The 24,329-nt window shown below is 41.8% G+C and overlaps 1 protein-coding gene across 1 annotated transcript in view; it reads right to left on the bottom strand.

Moving 5' to 3' along the window:
- fndc7b (fibronectin type III domain containing 7b) overlaps nucleotides 1-24,329 on the bottom strand; it is a 30,349-nt gene that overhangs the window by 4,307 nt on the left and 1,713 nt on the right. Inside the window, exons 3-44 of the mRNA XM_026147740.1 lie at nucleotides 24,055-24,315; nucleotides 23,612-23,866; nucleotides 22,596-22,850; nucleotides 22,211-22,471; nucleotides 21,855-22,118; nucleotides 21,470-21,730; nucleotides 21,095-21,355; nucleotides 20,703-20,960; nucleotides 20,270-20,530; nucleotides 19,411-19,668; nucleotides 18,439-18,699; nucleotides 17,964-18,230; nucleotides 16,840-17,103; nucleotides 16,429-16,686; nucleotides 16,072-16,332; nucleotides 15,532-15,792; nucleotides 14,605-14,865; nucleotides 13,796-14,059; nucleotides 13,193-13,453; nucleotides 12,492-12,752; nucleotides 12,004-12,264; nucleotides 11,290-11,559; nucleotides 10,235-10,498; nucleotides 9,885-10,145; nucleotides 8,871-9,134; nucleotides 7,952-8,212; nucleotides 7,323-7,583; nucleotides 6,841-7,101; nucleotides 5,965-6,225; nucleotides 5,611-5,868; nucleotides 5,078-5,335; nucleotides 4,740-5,000; nucleotides 4,428-4,477; nucleotides 3,929-4,139; nucleotides 3,338-3,598; nucleotides 2,901-3,161; nucleotides 2,515-2,775; nucleotides 1,838-2,098; nucleotides 1,350-1,610; nucleotides 982-1,239; nucleotides 543-806; nucleotides 140-400 (exon numbers count right to left, since the gene is read on the bottom strand). Coding sequence (XP_026003525.1) covers nucleotides 140-400; nucleotides 543-806; nucleotides 982-1,239; nucleotides 1,350-1,610; nucleotides 1,838-2,098; nucleotides 2,515-2,775; nucleotides 2,901-3,161; nucleotides 3,338-3,598; nucleotides 3,929-4,139; nucleotides 4,428-4,477; nucleotides 4,740-5,000; nucleotides 5,078-5,335; nucleotides 5,611-5,868; nucleotides 5,965-6,225; nucleotides 6,841-7,101; nucleotides 7,323-7,583; nucleotides 7,952-8,212; nucleotides 8,871-9,134; nucleotides 9,885-10,145; nucleotides 10,235-10,498; nucleotides 11,290-11,559; nucleotides 12,004-12,264; nucleotides 12,492-12,752; nucleotides 13,193-13,453; nucleotides 13,796-14,059; nucleotides 14,605-14,865; nucleotides 15,532-15,792; nucleotides 16,072-16,332; nucleotides 16,429-16,686; nucleotides 16,840-17,103; nucleotides 17,964-18,230; nucleotides 18,439-18,699; nucleotides 19,411-19,668; nucleotides 20,270-20,530; nucleotides 20,703-20,960; nucleotides 21,095-21,355; nucleotides 21,470-21,730; nucleotides 21,855-22,118; nucleotides 22,211-22,471; nucleotides 22,596-22,850; nucleotides 23,612-23,866; nucleotides 24,055-24,315 — 10,704 coding nt within the window. The remainder of the gene's footprint in view (nucleotides 1-139; nucleotides 401-542; nucleotides 807-981; nucleotides 1,240-1,349; nucleotides 1,611-1,837; nucleotides 2,099-2,514; nucleotides 2,776-2,900; nucleotides 3,162-3,337; nucleotides 3,599-3,928; nucleotides 4,140-4,427; nucleotides 4,478-4,739; nucleotides 5,001-5,077; nucleotides 5,336-5,610; nucleotides 5,869-5,964; nucleotides 6,226-6,840; nucleotides 7,102-7,322; nucleotides 7,584-7,951; nucleotides 8,213-8,870; nucleotides 9,135-9,884; nucleotides 10,146-10,234; nucleotides 10,499-11,289; nucleotides 11,560-12,003; nucleotides 12,265-12,491; nucleotides 12,753-13,192; nucleotides 13,454-13,795; nucleotides 14,060-14,604; nucleotides 14,866-15,531; nucleotides 15,793-16,071; nucleotides 16,333-16,428; nucleotides 16,687-16,839; nucleotides 17,104-17,963; nucleotides 18,231-18,438; nucleotides 18,700-19,410; nucleotides 19,669-20,269; nucleotides 20,531-20,702; nucleotides 20,961-21,094; nucleotides 21,356-21,469; nucleotides 21,731-21,854; nucleotides 22,119-22,210; nucleotides 22,472-22,595; nucleotides 22,851-23,611; nucleotides 23,867-24,054; nucleotides 24,316-24,329) is intronic.

Raw genomic sequence — 24,329 nt, 5'->3', positions numbered from 1 at the left:
TTGATATTTGCAGCTGTTTTGCTTTCCAGATTAATACACCGTCTCATATTTGGGGTCTTATTTATGGAACAAAGACATGAAGAAAGTGTATCACGTCTCCAGCACATCAGTACATTTTGTATTTATAAGAAAAGTTTACCTGAAGAAGACTCCACCACAGCGCTCGGTTTGCTCTGGCAACCATCTCTTATAGACAGCACAGTGATGTTGTAGCTCTGTCCACAGGGTAGATTATTTAGAGTGCAGCTATTTCCAGTAGAGTTACAGTAGAGTCTCGCCCCAGTGTTGCTCACTGCAGCCACGTGGAAGTACTGGGCATCAGGGTTGGGGGACCAGGACACAACCATGGAACCTGCTCCGCATTGTGCACCAACAACCACATTCTGTGGTGGACAAGGCGCTGAGGGTGGCAGAGACACAAGTTGTTTGAGTATTGTTAAACTACTCAGATAAATTATTAAGCCTGCCATCTGTATGTAGATTGTATAAAGTCACAAGCTGTTACACTGAGTTCATGTCTGAGCCTCCGCTGCTTTTGATACCTGTTCGTACGTAAGCTTTGTTGCCCTCCAAACTGGAACAGGACTCATCCTGGCTGAACATGCTAACATTGTAGGTCTGCCCACACTGCAGCTCACTCAGATCACAGAAGGTCATAGTGTTGTTACACTCAGCCCTGTAACGGCCATCTGCTGTAACACCCACTGCAGTATATAGGAGAGCTCCGCTGGCCCCCTCCCATGTCACTGCAGCAGAGTTTGAGTGGCATCGTAAAGAAGCTTTCACGCTGGTTGGCTTACATGGCACTGTGAAAGAAAAAGATGAATTAAGCATTGCTGAGGTATGAGGTATGATATGAGCAGTAAGACAACTGACATGTCAACAACATACAATCATTTTTTTCATCATTACTATCATTGGCTAAGCTTTAAAGACATCTTAAAACACAGATCACACACACACACAGTAGTTCCCACCTACCTGACTGCAGGCTGAGGTGGGCTCGGCTGTTATCACAGCGTCCATCCTGAGCTGTAACTGTCAGGTTGTAGAGCTGGCCACAGTGCATGTTGGGTAGCTTGCAACTGCTTTCAGTTGTGTCGCACTCTGACTTGTGACCATCAGGTCCAAAAGCCTGGACCTTGTAGATGGACACACCCTCCCCTTCTTCCCATGATATCACTCCTGTGTCATTCCTGCACACCATCTCAGCTCTTACTTTCTGAGGCACACATGGCACTAAAGACAAATGTGAATACAGAAGAATATTAATTGCACTCTAATATACTATATATTCATGATTTCTTTTTAAAAAATCCATCATATTTTGATAAATGAAATCTTCTAACCTGTGTTGATCTCCACAGCAGAGCTTTCAGTGCTGTTACATGTGTCATCTGAAGCAGTAACAGTGATCGAGTAGTTGAGGCCGCACAGCACGTCACCGAGCAGGCAGGTTGAGTCGTTGCTGTTGCAAACTGAAGCGTAGCCACCGCGGCCCTGGGCAACTACCGTGTAGGATAATGCTCCTTTACTTGGCTCCCAAGACACTGCCACAGCACCAGACTCACAAACAACCCCGGCCTCCACTAGGTGTGGTATGCAGGGCACTGCAAAAACACAGGGAAAGAACGATTAGTACAGATGCAATGATCACATACAGACCTTTTCAATGATAATAACTAGTAGTAACAACATCTGTGTGTAAATATTAGATTGTTCAGTAGTATATTTAAACAATCACAAAAACATTATGTATTTTTATTTTCCTATTTAAGAAAATTATGGACTTAGCATGTCGTAACTGGCTGTCAGACATGAACATTCCCTATTGTACCTGCTTGCATCTGCTGTGTGTCACTCTTTGACACATTGCACACATCATTAACAGCAATCACGCTGATGTTGTAGGTGAAGCCACATAAGAGGTCTGCGAGGATGCAGGACTGTGACATTGTCTCGCAACTCGTTTCATCTTCTTCCACGCCGGCGGCTTGGACAATGTAGTAGTCCGCCCCTCTGCTGGCCTGCCATTCCACCACAGCTGTGTTAGTAGAGCAATCCAGTACATGCACAACATCCTCGGGAGGACAAGGCACTGGTGGTTGAAGGACAAAGTGAAATAGCTCAATGAGGAGGTAGTAAGTGTAATGATAGTGGCTAGCTGCAACCCTAGCTCCATTTCTAGGTGCTTACACTTCTGACTCAGATAACATAACAGCTCCTTAAGCTTCATCAAGGCTTTTATACCTAAAAACCTAATAATTTTATAATGGAAAACTTAATAACATCTTCAGGTCCCTAAAAAATGACATGTAGTTTGCACTAGTAAGCGACCCAACTAAACTCCCGCAATACTGAGTTTTGCATTTGTTTATGCCCCCCTAGAAGTTGAAATATGCCAAAAAAATATGTTTTCCGCCAGTTTGAAATTACTGTGAAACTACCAAATAAGTGGTACACTACAGCAAATCATTGCCTCACAATTTTAACTTATTTTTATTGCATTTTTACCTGATTCCACCTGGAGTGTGGAGCTGGGAGGGCTGCTGCACTCATAATTTGAGGCCACAGTGATCACGTCATAGATCTGACCACACTGTAAGCCTGGCAGCTCACAGTTGGTGATGTTGGAGCTGCAGGTGGAAACATGGCCACTGGATGAGTGTGCTGTTGCATTGTAATACAAGGCACCCTCAGCGTAGGCCCAGTCCAAGAGGGCTGAGTTGGTGAAGCAGTCCAGAATCACTGTGCCAATGTTGGGTGTGCAGGGAACTGACAAAAGAAGGGAGTAACACTTTGAGTACTTGCACATGCTAAGAGCAATAAATCTATGACACACTGACATCATGAACATCACACAGTCCAAAGGAGATTCATTTAAAATCTCACTGTTTTACCTGAATGGAAAGTTATAGCTGGGCTGGGCAGACTTGAGCAGGTTTCATCCTCTGCCACCACCTGGACAGAATAGTCATGTCCGCACATCAGATTGGTCAAAGTGCACCTTGGGCCTGCAGTCTGGCAGATGGACATGGACCCCACTGTGCTCTGTGCTGTCACTTTGTAAGAAAGAGCCCCATTGCTAGCACTCCAGGACACAACAGCCTGATTTTTGGAGCAAACCATCTTCACTTCCACATTAGTCGGAACACAAGGAACTAGATAAAAGTGTGAAGAATAGGAAATTGAAACTCATTTAAGTATACATTTTAAATGAACACAGAACTACATTTAAAAAAGACTTAAATTAGATCTGTCTTTGAATTATTTACACACTTTCTATTTTCAGAGTAAAAATAACAACAGCGTAGCAAAAATACTGATTTGTCCTCACCTGATCGCAGTGGGTCACCTTTACTGGGATCAGAGCTACACTTCCTGTTTGAGGCCACCACAGTCACTGTGTAGTTCTGTCCACAGAGGACATTGGGCATGGCACATTGCTCGCTGTCAGACCAGCAGCTCGAAGACTGTCCATCTTCCGTCCTAACTTTGGCAATGTAGTACTCTGCACCAGCCGAGCCAGTCCACGACACCACAGCAATGTTGGAGATGCAGTTCATGAAGCTGGAGATACCGGTGGGTGAACAGGGCTCTTTGGGACGAAAGGAGAAAAGACTGGATTAGAAAAAAAGGGTCTCAAGTATGGTGCACAGTTCCATTTTAACAGCACATATTTCAATGACTCCAGGTCTGCCTGTAAAAATCACGTTTAACTGACCGGCAATAAAAATTGTTTTACCACTCGTTGTCAATTACAGTTCCTTAGTATATGTAAGAAATGATGCATTTTACAACATAAAATCCTTTATGTACAATTGTTTTTACGGTTATCGTGCATTTTTGCAAAGAAATATAATATATGCATTGCCCTTTTACTTACTGGCTTGAAGACAAATTTTTCCAAGTATAAACCGGATTTTACCTGATGTAAGACTTAAAGGTGGGCTGGGGCGGCTTGTGCACACTGAATCTGCCGCCTGAACAGACAGGAAGTATTCCTGACCACAGTGGAACTCAGAAATGTAAGTCCAGGTATCATTGGTACTGAGCTGCACTTTGTGGCCAATGTTGTTCTCTGCAGTCACGATGTAAAACTCTGCAGTTTCACTGGCATTCCAGGCCAGTGATCCCACCTTAGAAAATATTACAGTACAATTCAATCATACAATTCAATCCTCATCAGAAATCAAGATAGCATTCTTACTTTGAATGTCCTTCAAGAAGGTTTGACACTTTTCCTGAAGATTACTCAATAAAATCACACGAAGGTTTGCTTAAGAGAGTTCAAGCTATATAAGCAATGAACCAGGGAGTAAGATCTATGAGTTTATCTTTACCCAGGTGAACTGGGTATGTCTTTAATTTACTGAGCCGAAACCTTTTTAAAGAGTTAAAAGAAAATCCAGATAAATAATATTCACCTTTGTAGTGCAATTAAGAGATGATGTCAGATTCTGAGGTATGCATGGTGCTAAAAAGAGAAGACATAAGTTTAGACATTTATTAGTGTTGATTAATTTGATTATTATTTCTTTATTTAATTGTATTGATTTGTCTAGAGCGACAAAATGAAAGTGCTAGGAAATGGTATAAAATGTCAGCAATTTAAAACTAAGATATTCAGCTCTGTACTGCTACTGTTCTGCATGCAGTGCGTTCATTTTCATGTGCTCTAAAAAAAACCCCATTAAAACAATTCCAGAAATATTACTGCTGTTTAAAAGCTTGTTTACCCATCCGAATTGAAGTGCTGTTGCTCGGCATGCTGGTGCATACGTAGTTCATGGCAACGACATAAACTGTGTACGTTTCACCACAGTGTAGATCATTCCAGGTGCAGATGGTGGTGTTTGTGGTGCACGTGTGGATGTGGCGATCCTGTCCTGTTGCAATGGCCATGTAGGACTCTGCGCCATCGCTCGCGGCCCAGCTGACTGAGCCCAGGCTCTGCTCACAGCGTGTAAAGCTCTGTACATGTGCTGGGACGCAGGGGGCTGACGAGAAGGTTAACAGTTTAATCATCACACATTATGCATGTTATGTGTGAAAAAAATCTAAATGAGACACATACTTGTCATGTATTTTTCAGGCCGGCTTGTAGGACTGTCACACCAGTCATCTTGAGCTTTTACAGTGAATGTGAACAGCTGTCCACAGGGCAGGTTGGTCTCTATCATTGTGTTATTCGTTTTTAAAGACGTGCTGTATCCCAGGTTTCCGTCTGCTTTCACAATATATGCCGATGCTCCTTTAGCCTTAAACCAGTACAGCAGCACCGTCTCATTGTTACATGACCCACGGACCCTCAAACCATCTGGCTTACAGGGTTCTGACAAAAGAAGAGTCACATTGGTATTCTGAGGGATGTTGCTGTCAGTCTAGCAACTGTTAAATTTAGGGAAATTAATAGTAATTAATTGATTAATAGAGTAAATCTAAACAGTCTTTGTGGATGAAAATTCCCAACCTATCTTTATGTACAGAATAATTAATAATTAAGGTTAGGCCACTTAATAGGAAATAAAGCATGTTATTAATTCAATCAGGCAGTAATTAAAGTACAAATCACTCATTCAGTCAATCAGTACTAACGAGTTACTGTACCTGTCTGAATCTCCACAGTGCTACTGATTTCACTGTAGCACCTGTTGCTGTATGCAATGACAGAGAGTTTATAGGTGTCCCCACAGGTCAAGTTAGAGAACTGACAGGTGGAATTGGTGGAGTTGCACTTCAGTGTTGTTCCCATGTTGGTGGCAGTAGCCATGTAGAGCTCCACTCCCGCGCTTTCCTCCCAATACATGTTGGCTGTACTTGTCCCACACTGTAGATCCACTCCCACACGTGACGGCTTACAGGGGCCTAGGCCGTAATTCAAAGAGTGAAAATAGTTTTAATGATTTTATTTTAGACTGTAGAATAAATTTAAGATCGTGATTGAGACGCGGCTCAACTCACGTGTGCTAAAGGAGATATTAGTGCTTTTCTCAGTCCGGCAGTGGTCGCTGATGGTTACGAGAGTGACGTTGTACACCTGTCCACACTCCAGCTCTGTCAGATTACACTGATGTTCAGTACTCTCACAGGAAACGCGGGAACCATCTGCTGAAACAGCAGTCACCATGTAGGAGTTTGCTCCACTGACTGGACTCCAGGAGACTGTGGCTGTGTCATTGTAGCAGTCCAGGTTAGCTGTGCACTTTCCAACTGCGCAGGGAGCTATTGGCAAAAAAACAACAACATCAGTACTGCCATGCAGGACATCGACTTTAAAGCTGCAATGATCTCCATGAATGCACGGCTCCAAATCATATTTATTATTCAAGTTTCCACTTCAGAAAATAGATGTTATACAATTCGGCAGACGAGTACACATTCACTGAGAAGCACAGGTTCTCTGCATGGGCATGTAGTTGATGTAGCTCAAAATACCCGATTTTTATGCCCTTTTTAAAAAAAAAAAAAGTCCCTGATTTTTTAAAACAGCAAGCAAGACGCTGTTTGTTGCCTAGGCTGCCTGCTATGATGCTGTTATAAAAGTAAACACTTAAATGAGGTTCAAAGAAGCAAAAGAAAACTTTTTAAGGGGGTTGGCTGTCTTCAGACCAAGAGATGGCACGTGATATTTTCTGTTTATTACGTGTGTCTTACTTTTAGTTCATTTCTTCTATTATTTTAGCTTTTTTTCAATCAAGTTCTCGCAGTTTACATTATTTTCATTAAAACACATCTTAAAACCGTTCAGCTATAAGTGAAAACTGCAGTTATAAAGTTTGGGAAAGAGAGAAGGGGGTCTCAGCATACAATGTCAATAAAATTAGGCTGGTAGGGTACCTGAATACAGCAGGACAGTGTTGGACCTGCTGCTATTGACTTTCTCCCCAATAGCAATGACATTAGTGTGGTAGATGACTCCGCAGTGAAGTCCTTCCACGCTGCAGGAAGTGGCATTAGTATGACAGGACAGCGAGTGTCCGTCACGGCCAGCGAAGCGAGCCTCGTAACCCACTGCACCAAAACTTGTCTCCCAGGAGACCATCCCCTGGTTATTCTGACAGTTAACGTTTGTCTGCACGTTATTGGGCGGGCACGGCTCTGAGTGCGGAAAGAGAGACACAACAGAATGATTTAGTGTGGATGTTGATATATATTCTGTCCAATTGTTGAAGCTAAAGGCTGCCCAAAGTGACTTAATAAACTATCAGCGGGGATCTGCAAATTTAAAGAGCCCATCAGTAGTCATGGAGGAAAACATGAAGATATTTTGATACCAAAATAAATCAGGGAACAAAAAATTGTTTAGCACGTGTTCTCACCTGTCACAATTAAAACTTGTTCAGTAGAGGTAGACACATTTTGGCACACAAAGTTGTTTGCTGTGACAACGATGCTGTACATTTGGCCACAGTTCATGTTGTACAATGCACAGTAAGTGTCATTGGTAACACAGGAGGTGGTGAGTCCCTGGTCTGTTTGCCCCGTGACTGTGTAGTAATTAGCACCCTTGGTTATGTCCCACTGCACCTGGCCGATTGTCACGCTGTACTGGGTGGTGATTTGGATTGGGATGCAAGGCTCTAAAAGAGAGGATGGAGGAAAACTGAGACAAAAATGTAGCTTTGTGTGTTCGAACTGCAGCTTCAAATTAAATGCAAGAAGGTCGCGTAGATATGGTCCACTGTAGTAAAGTTATGTAATGTAAGTAATGTTAGAAAAAAGCAGAAACTTTATTGTTTCAAGAATTTTAGTGCATTTAAGGTCATTTTGGTTAATTGTGTTTTATCACTTTTACTGATACTTTGGTTGGTTTTAAGTGGGAAAGGTCAACATAATTATACAATTTCAATAAATTAGCAGTTTGTTTCACTTTTTTTAAAGGTGGAAAAACTCGGCAAGACGAAAGATGTGCTATATAGGTTCGTGAAGCCTCTGTGGTGCTGCTCACCAGTGACCAGCTGTCCTGTCATTTTAGCGATGCTGCTGCAGGTCTTTCCTATAGCTTTGACAAACACAGAGTAGCTCTGTCCACAGAGCAGCTCTGTCAGGTCACAGGAGGTCCTGTTGGTCTCACAGGTGACGTTGTGACCTGACTTTGTAGTGGCCATCGCGATGTATGACAAGGCTCCATCACTCGGCCACCATGAAACCACAGCTGCCTTAATCGCACAGTCCATATATGCCCTGATATTTATTGCATTACAGGGCACTGAGGGAAAGACAGATAAGACAGGAAACTTTATATGAATAGTAAAAATGTAAAAGCCAGGGACAGAGCATTTTACTAAATTGTAAAATTGAACATCATCCATCACTGTATCGCAACTGACAAATATGAAAAAGAAAAGCAGATTTTAACTACACAAAACTACAAGTCAGTTTTCTAAAGTAGTTTTATGCTGGGTAAAATCATTTGCAGACCTCACAAACTCATATTTTATTCACAATAGAACACAGAAAGACAGAATATAAAATGTTTGAAATGAGAAAATGTTAATTTTTAAGAAAAATATGAGCTCATTTTGAATTTTATGGCAGCAATACTTCTCAAATAAGTTAAGTAGCGGGAACAAAAGGGTGAAAATGTTTCCAGGAATAATGAGGAACATTTTCCAACTAATTGGGTTAAATGGCAGTCAGTAAACAACTGACTGGGTATACAAAGATAATAAATCAGGCCTAAAATGCACTTTGCATAAAAGAAGAAACAGGACTGTTGAGCAGCAAGAATCCTGTATCAGACAAGGACGGCAATGTTTTTATTAAAATGGTACATTTTCTCAGTTTACACATGTGACGCGTTTTTCATGTTGTACCACAGATAATTCTCTATAATTAAAATGCATTGAATTCTCTCTCTGTCCTACCTGACGGTGTGTCAACAACAGGAGTGGGCGGGCTGTTGCAGTACCCATCAGAAGACACTACGGAAACATGGTAGATCTGTCCACAGCCGAGTCCTGTCACATTGCAGGAGCCCTCTGTTGTGGCCTGGCATGTTGTGCCCTGATTGGTGCTGTCGTGCAGTGTGGCGATGTAGGAATCAGCTCCTGAGCTTTTCGACCAGGAAACGATGAGAGAATTGGCCTGACAGTCGACCACGGAGGAGACGTTTGCTGGAGTGCACGGCACTGATGAGAAGAGACAATTGTCAATGTTTAGAGCAGAGCTGTAATTCCTGAAAGTTCGTGATTAATATCACAGAAAGATTTGAAAAAATGTTGCCTGGTGTGATGAGTCTGAATTTCTCCAGCAATAATCAGAAGGTAGTATCGGGATTTGGCAGAAACAACATGAAAGCATGGATCCATCCTGTTTTGTTTCAACTGTTCAGGCTGATGGTGACGTAATGGTGTGTTCGATATTTTCGTGGCACGCTTTGGGCCTCATAGTACCAACTAAGCACACTTACACACTATAGCCTACTCAAATATTGCTGTTGTCCATCCCTTTATGACCACAGTGTAGTCATCCTCTGATTCTTGCTTACAACAGGATCCTGCACCATGTCACAAAGTCAAATCATCTCTTTAAATTAACTGTACTTAAAAAGCCTCCACAGACACCAGATCTCAGAAATGTTTCAGCACCTTGTTGAATCTAAGCCAGGAAGAAAAAAGGAAGCCCAAACTGGTACAAGTAAGGTGTACCTAATAAAGTGACCAGTAGGTGAATGTTACCTCTTCTGCATGAAAAAATAATTCTTTGAGAAAAATAAACTGGCATCACCTTTTTAAAAACAAGTAGAATTTGAATTTAATGTACCGTAAGTAGATGCAAAGTTCTAAACTTTCAATGACAGTTTCAAAATCACTGGTAACTTGTGTTCCTGTCAAAATAAAACGACAGCAATAAAACGGTTCAGCAGTCGGAGTGCATACCTGTCTTGATCGTCACATTCTCACTCGGTTTGCTCTTGCACGTCATGTCCTCTGCAGACACAGTGGCTGTGTAGTACTGTCCACAGTGCAGATTGGTCAGTTCACACTGCTTGTCAGGAACTCTGCACTCGTCCACATGCCCGTCAGTACCCACTGCCTTTACGCTGAAAAGCTGTCCTTCCTTCATAGAGCTCCATGACATGGAAGCCACATTGTTGCTGCAGCTCAGGCTGGCTTTGAGATTCTCAGGAACGCATGGCACTGAGTGGGACAGAAATATACGTCTGCTTTCTTTTTCCCCCCCAGTTATGTTAATGAATATTTTATGTAATTTACTGTGTGCACTGTACCTGTCCTAAACATCAGCTGTTCGCTCTCTGAGCTGTTGCAGGTTCGTCCCTCAACCGTGACGTGCACGATGTAAATTTCGCCGCATGGCAGATGTGTGACATCACAGCTAGTGTTTGATGTAGTGCAACACGTGGTACTGTCTCCGTACACGTCTTCCAGCGTGGCCGTGTACGTTAAAGCACCTGAGACAGTCGACCAGGTAATCGTGACTGTTCCGTTGTTGCAGTTCACTAATTCCTTTACGCCATTAGGAGGGCAGGGAGCTGTAGAAAGAGGAATACTCTGAGGTACAGACTTGAACTTCTGTTTCTGTCCTTTCTTGAATATTATTGAGATTACACAACACAACAACACATTACACATGAAAAACCCAGCGTGAGCTACATTTCCAAGAAAATTAACTCATAACTTGGACACATTCACACTCAGAGTCAAGTTAGACATATTTAACCCATAAAACAGTGACTTTCAGCTGTTTTATGCAAAGAGTATTTTAACTAAATATTTCATGCCTGTGAAGCTGTATCCACATTATCAATTTTCACCTCACAGATGTGGTGAAGATGGACATGCAGAGGGTGGGTGTGATAGGATGAGATGGAAGCAGCCAAACGAAAAAGAGGAAGAAGCAGCAGTTTATAACAAAACCAGAACATCAGTTATGTAGTAGCTCATTTACCGCTTACTGCTTGTAAAATGACAAATGTGGCGCTGACCTCGAGCACAATTTGTCCCCCCCATTAGGTGATCACTGAGTGCATTTCACACATCCTTTAAATTGCAGACAGAGCAATGGGTAAACAGCTGTATGAGCCAAAAACCAAAGATTCAGAGGAGCAGAACCATTTTCATGCCTCATATTACTGGCCTTTTAAATGGTTTCTTTTTAATAATTTTAACATATATTATGATATAATTGATATTATCAGTTTAAGTCTATTTAAATCCACAGTGCATCAGAGCACTGGTGATATTCTAGTTAAAGTGACTTCCCTTTTATCCTGGTTTTACAGTTTTGGTGTTTGCTTTTACGTTCGTTATAATTTTCCCTTACCTGTCTCGGTTTTGACAGAGTTGCTGGGTGCACTGGTGCACTGCTGGTCCTTGGCCTTCAGGGTAATGGTGAGATTCTGGCTGCATGTAAGTGGTGGCAGAGAACACATCCCATCTGACGTGGAGTTACAATCAAATGTCTGAACAGCACCCCTGGTGTCTGTTGCCACCACAACATATTCTTTGGCCCCGGCAGACTCGTTATACATCACCCACGCTGAGTTCGTCAAGCAGTCGATCTCCACGTCTGACAGCTGGGGTACGCAAGGAACTGGAGGCAACCAGGGACAGGAAATTAGGTGCTTACAGTATTCATAGATTACACAGACCACCGGATTTACAATTATATTCTGTAGATATCATCAACAGATGCTCAAATCTGCAGTCCAGAAATTATCTCAGCTGCTGAAATATGTCGTAATATTTTATTATCTGTGCATTTTTGTAACAAGTCTGTTAAACTAATGACTTGGCTGGTGTGTTTCTGTCGTCACTATCACTATACATGAGTTAGAACTGTGATCTAAAATTATGACAGATTTTTTTGGTTAACCTTAAATGCACAAAGCCATCTTTTGCATCATCTAAAGACCACAGGCTTACCAGAAATAAGCAGCGAATAGGGTTTCTAACAACAGCCTGTACAAGTGAGAGGATGATATGGGATGGAAGTGAGGAATATACGATCAAAAACAGAAGAACAGCTGATACTTGCCTGTTTTGACCATTTTAGTTTGGCTGTCTTTGCCCACACATTCATTCCTGTATGGTGTGATTGTGACATTGTACTGCATCCCGCACGCCAGTGTGCTGAGATTACAGCCGTTGTTTGTGCTACTGCAGTTGTGTCTGGCACCTTTGGCATCTGCAGCAGACACTGTATACATCACCCCTGCCACACTATTGTTCCAGGTGACAGATACGACGCCAGTGCCACAGTTCACATTAGAAAGGAAGGATGAGGGAGGGCAGGGAGCTGAGTGGAACGGCAGAAAAAGAGGAGAAGTTGAGGTAAAGACTGAAGGTAAATAACAAGAAGGTAAAACTTTATTATGTGATGTATGAACCAAAAAAATCACTTTAATCAAACAGCTATTAAAAGATAAATAGATATAGATAAGAGGTGCTGATATCAGATCTGAATAGCTGAACACTGAATACTAGAGCAGGTGCACTAGAACTGCCAACAGGAGCTGCACCGACCTGTAGAGACCTGCTCTGTGGGGCTATGGGAACTGTTGCAAGCTTCATCTTGGGCCACCACTGTAACATTGTAGGTCTGCCCACACTGCATGTTCTGTACAACGCAGTAATGCGTAGGAGTTGTGCAAACGCTCTTTTGACCTTTGCTGTTCACCACAGAGGCGCGGAAGTTCAAAAAGTAACCTGTCGACTGCCAGGTAATGTTCAGGACACCAGACAGGCAGTCCAGATGGTTCTGTATGTTCTGTGGCACACACGGAGCTGGAAACAAAGCAAACACAATACTTTCTGTATGGTAACAGAAATCATTAACAGAGACACAGAACTGCTAATTTTTTATGTTTATTAAGAATGTATTTTGTCTAATTTAAGGGTATGGTTGCTACAACAAATAACAACAAAGACAAAAAACACCTTAGACATATGAATTTAGCTCATGAATTCAATTGAATGTTTATAAGTTTTAACCAATATCCCAATTACACCATGTCATGTCTTTATAGCCGCATTTAAATGATTCATATGTCATAAATGGAGTAAGATCAAGTGTGTGGCAGCTGTCTGTTTCTGTTTTGGCTAGTGCTCAGTAACAGCAAAGAATTGTTAAAGTATACAAAGTAAATGTGAAATCCCTTTTTCTGAAACTGATGAATAAATCAGTGAATATAGTGCAAAGCTTTGAATAACAATAGACAAATTACCAGTGCGGATCTTCTTCATGTCACTCTTGGCTCCAGTACACTTGTCATCAATACCGACAACGTAGACATTGTACTGTTGCCCACAGAGCAGACCAGATATTTGGCAGCTGGTGCTGCTGGTGTTACACGACCACCGGCGGCCCTGTTCATTTTCAGCCACTGCCATGTAGGAGACTGAGCCTTGAGAGGCCTGCCAGGACACTGAGATGTTGTTTGATTTGCATGAAGAGTTCACCATCAACTGGGTGGGAGGGCAGGGAGCTGGAGGAAAAACAAGCAGTGAGTGAGATTATTTTTCACGGTTCATTGATAGAGGTTTCTGTTTAGAGCTAGATCCTGAGATTTTAAAAAGATGTCAGAATGAATCAGGAATAATTTGTATTTGCATTTCATACAGTTACATGTTATAACTAATATTAACACTAGTTAGTGAGATGCTTGGGCAGAAATGGTTTCCATAGTATGTTAAAACAGATAAAGAGAACAATTAGCTGATAAGCAGTAAAACATTTTGGATAGTGTATGCAAATGTGCACAGAACAGTTTATCCATTATCTTCCAGTTAGGTGTCAGCTTGTTTTGTAAGGATGTAATTGACCCCACCTGTGTTCACTCTCTGCCAGTCCTGAGCAGGACTGCTGCAGTATAGTCCCTGCCCACTGACGCTCACTTTGTAGCTTTCCCCACACTGCAGAGAACTGATATTACAGGAGGAGCCATTTGTAGAGCAGGTCTGCTTGTCTATGGAGCCGAAGGCTTGAGCTGTGGCATTGTAGTAGAGGATGCCAATTCCTGTAGTCCAAGATACCACAGCTGTGTTGGTGTTGCAGTCCAGGGATGTTCTCAGACCACTGTGGGGACAAGGACCTAACAAACAGGGAAGAAAAAAAGAACAGCAGGTGTAGTTTTAAAAAAAAAAAAAAATTTTTACATTTTGAGTTTCAGGGATTCATTTTCACAGGAACAGGAGTTATTTCTATAGAAATGTTCTTTAACTTTAAAAGCTCTGACATAGTAAATGGTTTTCCTGTTAGGATAACTGCAGGTTAGCAGTTAACTAGGGACACTAACTTTGAAAAGTTAATACTTTTAACATGTAGCAGATGTTATTAACACAATTTATGTATTTAATCTTCAAAAAAGATGTTCAGCTGATCTTTTGGGGGGGGGGGGGGGGGCTATTTAATTGCTGTTACCTTTTTTTTATAACATTAACATTTAGCTTAGCCGCTAATAATAAAAAAGCTAATGCTATGTTCATTAAAGTAACTGCAACACAAAGAAACACTAAAAGTAGGTGTGAAAAATTGATGCACTGTTGTTTCATGTTGCATTAGCAACATTACAGCTGTGCACAATTTACTTTTAGTGAGCAGCTTGTTGTGTGGGTATGACAGGTTGTATTTTATTACCTGTGGTGGCCTTGACAGTCTCGCTGACCATGCTGACACAGGTGTTATGGAGAGCCACCACTGTGATGTTGTAGTCTTGTCCACAGGCCAGGTTAAGGAAGTCACAGTTGGTGTCGGTGTTGTTACACTGAGCATTGTAGCCCAGACTGCCCCGAGCATAGACAGTGTAAGATGTGGCACCCAGCGCAGCATCCCATGTTACTGCAGTGATGCCGGTGTTGCAGTCCACCCTTGCTGTGACGTGTGTGGGAATGCATGGAGCTGATGGAGGACAGAAACAGGTAAGTGTATGGATTAGTGTGATATTGTTTATTCCTGCAGTGCTCAGGCTTGTAATATTCTACACTAATGGCATGTACTTGTCCAGGTTCAGTGATGGATGACTATGATGTCAGAAGTCAAATCAGCGTCGCCTAAATCTAATACCATTTCAAAATGCTGCTTCAGCTTCATTGCATAAGTAAAAAAATATAATGCAGTTAAAATATTCTTCAGTTTTTAGTAGTTTTATAGAAACATTTTTACATTTTAAAAAATATTTTTACATTACATTATAGGGTTTGGGGGTATTTATTCTTTCATATAGCCTTGATAATTATGTCAATACTGGGGAGTGTTTGGCTATGATTGGCTATATTTTCTGCCTTTATTTTAACAATCATTCACAACAGCTTGTGTGCAGATCACAAATAATGGCTCTTCTAAGCAAATTAATTTAGAAAAATGAAAGTTATTTTTTTATTTTTGTCTGTATTATTATTATTATTCTGCTGTGCTGTAACTTAATAGAGGTTTCAATTATGCCATGACACAGGCCATTATGTCTTGTGCTTCTAAATGTGATTGAGTCTAAACAACCTGTTGCATTTGTTATAAACAAGCTTGATGAATTGTCATCAATCTGTTCATTATTATTTGCTAAATTACCCGTGTTAAGTCTTTGGGCAAAAGCCAGTTCACTGCTGCAGTTGCTTGTGAGACCGACCACACTGATGGCATATATCTCCCCGCACTTAAGTTGACTGAAGGTGCAGTTGGAGCTGGTGGAGTTGCAGGTGGTGACTGTTCCTCTGCTGTCCCTCGCTGACACCACCTGCAGTTGGTCTGGGCCTGAGTTTGCCCAGCTGACAGTCGCCATGTTTGTTCTGCACTGCAAATTCACCATCACGCTGTTTGGCTTACAGGGGGCTGGAGACAAAGCAAGGAAGATTAACTTGCAGATGTGGGTGGTTTTAAAAGTTATTAAATGGGGTGAAAGTAGGTTAGATAAAGGTTATAATGAAAAATTTGAAGGGATAGAAGTATACTGTATGAATGTTGCTGCACAAAACCTAAAAATAAATATTAAATATTAAATGACTCAGGATGTGTGAATTGTAATATGTTTTATAACGTTGTTATGGATTTTGTTTAGTGACTTCAAAACATTTGCCCCAATTTTAATGTTGGTCAAAGAATATTTGCTACCTGACTGTATCTCATAGTTGGAGCCTTCAATGAAGCCGCAGTCGATTGACGAGGTTGTGACGACAATGCTGTAAATGAGGCCACAAGTTAGGTTCTGGATGACGCAGTTGGTGCTACTAGAGTTGCAAGTTCTCCGTGTCTTGTCGCTGCCGATGGCGATTGCAGTGTAATCAATGTCCCCAAGGCTTCCCCTCCACTCCACTGCAAAGGTGTTAGCATTGCAGTCCAGCTTTGCTTGTACCCTGTCAGGCAGACAAGGGGCTTTTGGAAGAGAAGAGAAAGGAAGATTATCAGTTGACTGTTTAATAGTTTTGAGATTTAAAAGAAAATCTAACCCTAAAAGCAGATGTCATGTACCTGAGACAAAAGTTAGATTATCTGATTTACTGCTGTTGCATGTTGCACTGGAAGCAACCACAAAAGCTGAGTACTGCTTTGCACAATCCACCTTCAATGAGCAGGTTGTTTTGTTGGTACCACAGGAAACTAAGTGGCCGTGGGTACCAGTTAATGTGGCTGTGTAAGAGATGGCATGTCTACTCGGTGCCCACTTCAGAATTGCTAAGTTTGTGGCACATTCAGTTTTGACAGTCAGGTTGGTTGGAGGACATGGAACTGGAAGTAAGGAGATTAACAACAAGTCATTATGTGAGAAATGAACAAAATCATCTGCATTAAAAAAAAGACCAAACTGGGGTTAATTATTTGCAAAGGATGTCAAACCAGTACTTTGTTGGTGAACAAACCCAGAAATATCCAGATATTAACCTGTCTCAGTTTCTATCTGCTTGCTCAAGAGACTGGTGCAGTCAGGGTCCTGGGCAGCCACTGAGAGCATATATGCTTGTCCACACTGCAGCCCATTCATCACATAGAACGTCTGAGTTGTGGAGTAGTTATAAGCGATCCCACTGTTTCCTTGGGAGTAGATGAAGTAGGTCACTCCGCTTTCTGGACTTGGGTCCCAGCTTACTGTGATGTCATTGTTTCTGCAATTTGTCACTCCAGTCACACCAGTGGGTGGGCAGATGACTAAGAAGGGGGAGAGACAGGTAGAGAGACAATTTGATAATTAGTGTCCCAGTGATTTTTTAACACTATTTTAGAAATAGAATATGAGCAACAACAGATCCTGTCTTTGGATTTGATTTTACCTGAAAAACCTACCTAATTCGTCTCCCACTGGAAACTTTACGTCCAGATGAACAGAATCAACTTATTGGTATGGCATTAATTAGTGTTAAGATCACTGTCCGTTCAACTGTCTTGCTTATCTTATGTGTTAACAAGCAATTTTTTTATGTCCGTGAGTGTGAATGGTTGTCTGCCTTTCTGTGTTAGCCCTGGTGACCTGCCCAGGGTGTACCCTGCCTCTTGCCCTATGGGGGAAAGAGCATGTCCCAGCCTATCATAGGGTTTTGCCCCTTGACAAGGATAAGCGAATGAGAATGGATGGATGGGTAAGACAAAATCTGCGTAAGTTCTATTTTATTTCCTGAAAGTTGGTTATATCTGACAGGACAACTGTCTATATGATTGTTTAGCATTTTTTCTGGTTCTTTCTTGCAAGTTCTTTAGTTCCTAGTTCTGTTGCATTGTTTAGGTTTTGGTTTAGGTTTTGTACCCTTTGAATTTAGTAACCTTACCCTTTGTCGACTTTTGTTATATCTTTTCAAAAATAAGTTCACTTTCTGCTCTGTGTTATGGTCTGCATATGGGTGAACTGAAACGTGGCAGATGTGAGCCATTATAACATATTAATAAAATGTTGATGCACAAAAGTACCAGGCAAACAGATTTGTACATTGTATCTGACGTTTAGTTCTATGGTAGCTGTATTTGTTGAACACTACAAAAGTTGGATGGATGGATGGATGGTTCAATTCTCTGACCTGTTTGTAAGGTGAATGGTACGCTGGGTTGGCTCGTGCAGCCTCTCTCTATGGTGACAACAGTGACAACGACTGTTTCTCCGCAGTGGAGGTCTGTAAGGGAGCAGCTTGTTCCATTGGATGAGCAGTTGTGGATGTGTTTGTCCGTGAGAGAAGGTGCGGTTGTGGCCAAGTAGAGATCTGCTCGAAGGGCAGGGTCCCAGGTCACACGGCCCACATTTCCATCGCACTGCAGAGACATGTGGACGTTGGTGGGAGGGCAGGAACCTGCGAAAAAGATGGTGAGATAAAGTTGGACGGGTTATAAATCTAAATATAATTAAAAATATTAAAAGCGAAATCTTTGTTTTGAATTAATAAAAGATAGATATAATAATTATTAAATAAATATTGTTAGTGGTTATTTTAAAGAATGCATAAAGTTGATTAAAGCCAAGTTTATCCAGTTTATTTTTTTTATTTGGCATTATCTCACCTGCATTGTAGGTGTATGGGAAACTCTCTCTGCCTTCGCAGCGCATAGAGAAGGGAGTGACGGTGATAATGTAGGTTTGAGAGCAGTGCATGTTGGGTAGCAGGCAACTTGTGCTGTTTGTGGCACACCTTTTGAGGTCGCCGTCTCTGCCAACTGCCTTCACACTGTAGGACACTGCACTAGGACTGTGTTGCCAGCTCACTGCCGCAGTGTTGTTGTCACACAACAGGGAAGCACTGACGTTCACTGGAGCACAAGGGGCTGACAGGAAAACAAAAGGAAAAACCACTGAGTACAAACACCACCTAATTAACCCTCATTTAAATTTTTTAGGAAGTTACACCTGGTATCTCTTAAGCCAGCAGTCCCCAACCTTTTTTGCGCCACGGACCGGTTTATGTCGACAATATTTTCATGGACCGGCCTTTAAGGTGTCGCGGATAAATACAACAAAATAAAACCAGTACTGGTAACCAAAAAAAGAAGACTTATTCATAACACACAGGAAAAGACCCAGAGAAAACAAGTTAACAATAATAACAATAAAAAAAATAAGGATAGAAACCAATAAAAACCCTGAAAACCATAGATTTCACGCCCGCCTCAACTCTCGAGGCCCGGTACCAAACGTCTCACGGACCGGTAGCAGTCCGTGGCCCGGGGGTTGGGGACCGCTATCTTAAGCCATGTATTTGCTAAAAGTTACATTTATATATATTTTTTTAAATAAATGTGTTAAATAATTTTTAATCCAATGCATTACTCGGCATTTCAACTAAGTATTTTAAAAGAAATACAGAATTTACTGTATTATATACAGTTTACTACACTTGGATACTTACGATAGTAGAAAAGGGAACATGGGGAAATTGGAAATTGTATTCATGGTAATCAGAAATAGTATTTTTGAATTTCCCACAGACTTTCCCAGCTGTATATACATCACCTGCATCTACATCCTCTCCGTCTTACCTGTCTGTATAGTCGTTACGCCGGGCACGCTGCTGTTGCAGGAGTCAGCCAGAGCTACTACTTTTACACTGTATGTGCGACTACAAAGCAGCGTGGGCAGGGAGCAGTCAGTCTGGCTGGTGCTGCAGGAGGCTGTGAGATTTCCAGACTGAGCATGCACATAGAATCTCTTCCTGCCCAAAGTCTCATCCCAACTCACAAAAGCAATGCCAGTGTCACAGGAGTATTGGTACTCCACGTTTGCAGGGGTACAGGGTGCTGTGTGAGAGAAGACAAGTTCAGTTCCTGAATACCTTCAACCTTTTTTTTAACCCATCCCTAAACCTTATGATAGGGTTGTTAAACATTAGGTCTGGGGGCCAGAATTGGCCAAGCAAAGACTCTAATCTGGACAGCTGGTTGGACTTGGACTTAACTGTATTTTCAGATGTTTTACGCTTTTCCTGCTAATAAAGACCTCTGTCAAGGTCTTTTAAACTACATCAAAGTAATTAAGTAATAGATAAATGATAGAAAGTACTATTATCTGTTTTTTTTCCAAGATTTAGTAGAAAAATTTCTGTGTATGTGTGTGCGTTTTTTTTAAATTGGGTCTACGGTGAAAAAGGACATGTTCTGTGAATTAACAAAAAAGACGATATGGGCAATGGGCTACAAGATTATTTTTTTTTAACAAAACTTTTTTTTTATATATATATATATAAGTTGTGCTGACAGATTTCTTTCTTTTGCTATAAAAACTGTACTGTTTTAAAGTATAAAAACCACCACTACTGAATTGTTTTCAAAAGAAAATCAGAGAAAGACATCAAAAAGAAACAGCAATTGTTAAGTCAAATTTTTTTCTTATATTCTTTACCTGTAACAATCTGAAAAGCAGAGCTGGGTTTGCTCTGACACTGAGGTCCTTTTGCGACAGCCTTTACAGTGTAAGTGTTTCCACACAGCAGATCCAGGACACAGCTGTTGTTGGAAGATGAGCTGCACGACTGCATATATCCCATACTGGAGGTTGCATTGACCATGACAGTCATGGCATCCTCATCCTTAACCCAGGTGACCAAAGCTTGGTTGGAGCTACAGTTCAGTGAGTGGTCTTGGATTACTGGAGCACAGGGAGCTGCACACAAAACACATTACAGATGTGCTGATTAAAGGAATCTTTCTGGTTAAGTAATCTATAATTGTAGGCAGTTTTAGGAAGTTTAAGATTTCATTCTTTTTTTGCATGAGGATAATTTGAGCTACTCAGTTTATCCTGACGTCATTCTTTGTGCCAAAAATGAAAGTACCTGTTGTAATGTTGGTTTTAGCAAATATGGAGCTGTTGCACTTTGTGTCCCCTGCCAGAACAGTCACAGTGTAGTCATTCCCACACTGCATCTTGGTTAGTTCACAGGAAGTACCAGTGGAATTACAGGAGTCGACATGTCCACTGGCCTCAGCCAGGATTGTGTAATAATTTGCGCCGGCGCTGGCCCTCCAAGTAACCGTCACCACATCAGAGAGGCAGTTCAGAGTAGCAGCCACGTTTGTAGGGTCACAGGGTGCTGGAAGTCAAAGTGGAGAAAATGAACGCTGAGATAATCTTCTTTTGCCCAACTTGAAGAATCACTTGTTAGCAAATCTAATTTGTAAGCTGTGCTTTCACACCCTACAAAAAATATTTTAGTCCATATTTTACCAGTTGTTGCTGTGTCCATGACGCTGTTTGAGCTGTTACACCTGTTGTTGGAGGCCATCACACTGAACATGTATGTCTGAGCACACTGCAGACCAGAGAAGAGGCATCTTTGGTTAGCTGTTTGACAGGATGTAGAGAAACCTCCTGCTCCTTTCAGTGTGGAGATGTAGTACATTGCCCCAGGAGCTGCATCCCAGGATCCCCACACTCTGTTAGTGGAACATTCCACCAGGGTTTGGATGTTCACAGGAACACAGGGAACTGTGAGAGAAATGATGTGACAAAGAGGAAAAGGAAGACAGAAAAAAAACATTTTAATGTCGAGTGAGATCATGGCTCGTAGAGTCATAAACTTTAACAAGTCAACTAAAATACCTGAATTTACAATCTCCGGGACACTGCTGGGTCCTTCACATGTGCTGCTGATGGGCTTGACTCTCACACTGTACTGCTGTCCACACTGTAACTCAGGCATCGTACAGCTAGAACTCTGCGTGACGCAGCGAAGTGTAGTGCCATTTGTCATCACCGCTGTGGTGCTATAGTTTACTGGCATGGATCCCGGTGTCCAGCTGATGGTCAGTATGTTGGTGGTACAGTTAAGAGTGGTCAGCATATTCTGCACAGTACATGGGGCTGAGATGACAGAAAAACAGTTAGACTTACTCGTCTGCAATATCTCAACTGCTGTTTGGGATTCGATAAGTACGAGAGGGTTATTAGGACGTAGAATAAAAGCAGAGGTGCTACTGCTTCTTACCAGTTGTATGGATGACTGGCTTGCTGTCTGGACTCTGACAGTAATAATCTGAAGCTGACACAGTGAAGTTATACATCTTTCCACACTGCAGACCCTCCAAATTACAACTGAGTTCTGTCGTTGTGGAACAGGTCACATTGTGACCGTCTGCGGTTATGGCTTTGCCAGTATAAGACACTGCGTTGGGGCTGCTCTGCCAGGCTAACTTGGCAGAGTTACTGCTACAGTTCACTGAGACGGTCAGCTGAGAGGGTGAACAGGGCTCTGCAGAGGAACGACACAGAACATATGCATGGTGTAAGTTTGACAGTGATTGCACATAAGCAGTGTTAACTTATATTTTTGTCAGCGTGTACCTATCTGTAGTTGCAATGTGCGGCTCTTCATGCTGGTGCACGTGTTATCCACAGCAACCACACTGATATTATACACATGTCCACACATTACATTGACCAGCCTGCACGATGTCTCATTGGATGTACACTTTAAGTAACTGCCATCTGCATCCAGAGCAGTAGCAGTGTAGTTTATGGCACCCCGACTTGCTTGCCACATGACGTCCACAAAATTCTGGCTGCAGCTTCTCCTTGTTTCAACGTTAGTGGGTACACATGGAACTGGGAGTGAAATTTTCTGATTAGCTCAGCTGTTATTTAATGAAGAAACTATCTTAGTAGGTAGCAAAGTAGAACCACTGATGTCAATGAAATAAAAAAACTTTATAGGGTTAACTTCTCTTACCTTCCCTGAAATATAACTCTGAAGGACGACTGACGCAGCTGCCATTGAAGGACATCAAATTCACTTTGTACTCCTGGCCACACTCCAGTGTGTGGACTGCCAGATTTGTCTGTGTGGTGTTATACGTCAACGGCATGGTGCCGTTTGAGATTTTGACGATATAACGTTCTGCATTTTGGGATGCGTTCCAGCTTATTGTCACATTGCCTGATGCACAGTCCACCCTGGCACTTGCGCTGGCTGGCCCACAAGGAACTGAACGAAAAATAAGAAGGTTGGGTGAAGGCAGGCAGCTAAGAAATGAATTGGTGAATCAATAACTTTCATTTAATTTTATATTCAAAACGAATACTTCTGTCAAACTTAATATCGAAAGTATGTTTAGGGAAATGGAAAGGCAAAGATCCATTATATTAGAGCCTCACTGTCTGTCTTAGTAGAAAAGAGATCATTTGTATCTGGGTGTGAAAACTAAGCCAACGCTAAAGCGCCTGTAACCTACATTCTTTCTAGTGGCCAGCAGGGGATGACTCTTCAAGATCTATGACCTCTGTAAATACTTTCCTAGTATTGCTAGTATAGGGCTCAGTGTTGTAGCATTAGTGAATATAACATGTTGATCACTTTAATTAATGTCATTCATTAGAGTTAAGAAGCTAAATTTGGCAGGTCTACCATGCGATTGACAGTCTACTGTACAAGTGTGTAGTCTCCCTCAGTTTCTCGGTCAGTTCTCTGTCTAGTGTCAAAATCAGTTGACTCCAAACTGCTAAGCTCTAGACTTCATAAATGGATGTAGCCCCTGGTTAGTGATTACTGGTCAGGTGCTGGTGGAGCAAAATGACTCTTGTGGTCTCAGGAAAGTCCGAGGGAACACACCTTTTTGTTACAATAAATCAAAACTGTTTTTTCTGTGTACAAAAAGCATTTTAGGCCTTTTCAGACTATCAGCACTACGCTAGATCTGACAAATTGACATGTGGTCAGTTTTTAATGTATTTTGAAAATTTTCCTACCAGACTCCATGTAGATGTGCGTAGAGGGCATGCTGGAGCAGTTGCCGTCATGCTGGCTGACAGTCACAGTGTAGAGCTCGCCACATTTCAGGTTAGGTATTTTGCAGTTGGTTGCAGTGGAACTGCAGCTTAAAAGTCGCTGACTTGAATCTATAATGGTAGCAGTGTAGGAACTCACACTTCCATGCCACGAAATCAGAGCCTCATTGGCTGCACAGTCCAGGGTGGCAGTGAGGTTATTTGGTGGGCAGGGAACTGAAATGACACAAGTGGGCCATTATCAATCAGAAAGAAACAAAACTGTATTTAACTTTTAATAAAATAAAAGAAATGTGCAAATATGACTGTGACATTTTTGTCATTAATGCTCACTCAGAAAAAAGATGCACATCTTGGCAACTTTTACATAAAGTAACTAAATGAGCATCTTCACTAGAGGTTACCTGTCTCTATGGTAAACATGTCACTCTCAGAGCTGTTGCACATGAAGTTGGAGGCAATAACATAGACTTTGTAGCTGGTGCTGCACTTCAAGCCACTGATCATACACAACATATCCACGGAGTTGCAGCTATGAATGACCCCATTGCTGTCCTTTGCCATTGCAACATAGAAAAGTGCTGCGTTGCTCATCTCCCACTTCACAGAGATGGAGTCTTTTGCACAATTTCTCTCTGCTGAGATGTTCTGGGGAGTGCATGGGGCTGAGGTAGAAAGC

Source organism: Astatotilapia calliptera, chromosome 17 (genome assembly GCF_900246225.1).
Source record: "Astatotilapia calliptera chromosome 17, fAstCal1.2, whole genome shotgun sequence".
NCBI lineage: Eukaryota > Metazoa > Chordata > Actinopteri > Cichliformes > Cichlidae > Astatotilapia > Astatotilapia calliptera.
Note: the sequence above shows the minus strand (reverse complement) of the source record. Positions and strands in the feature narration are given on the sequence as shown.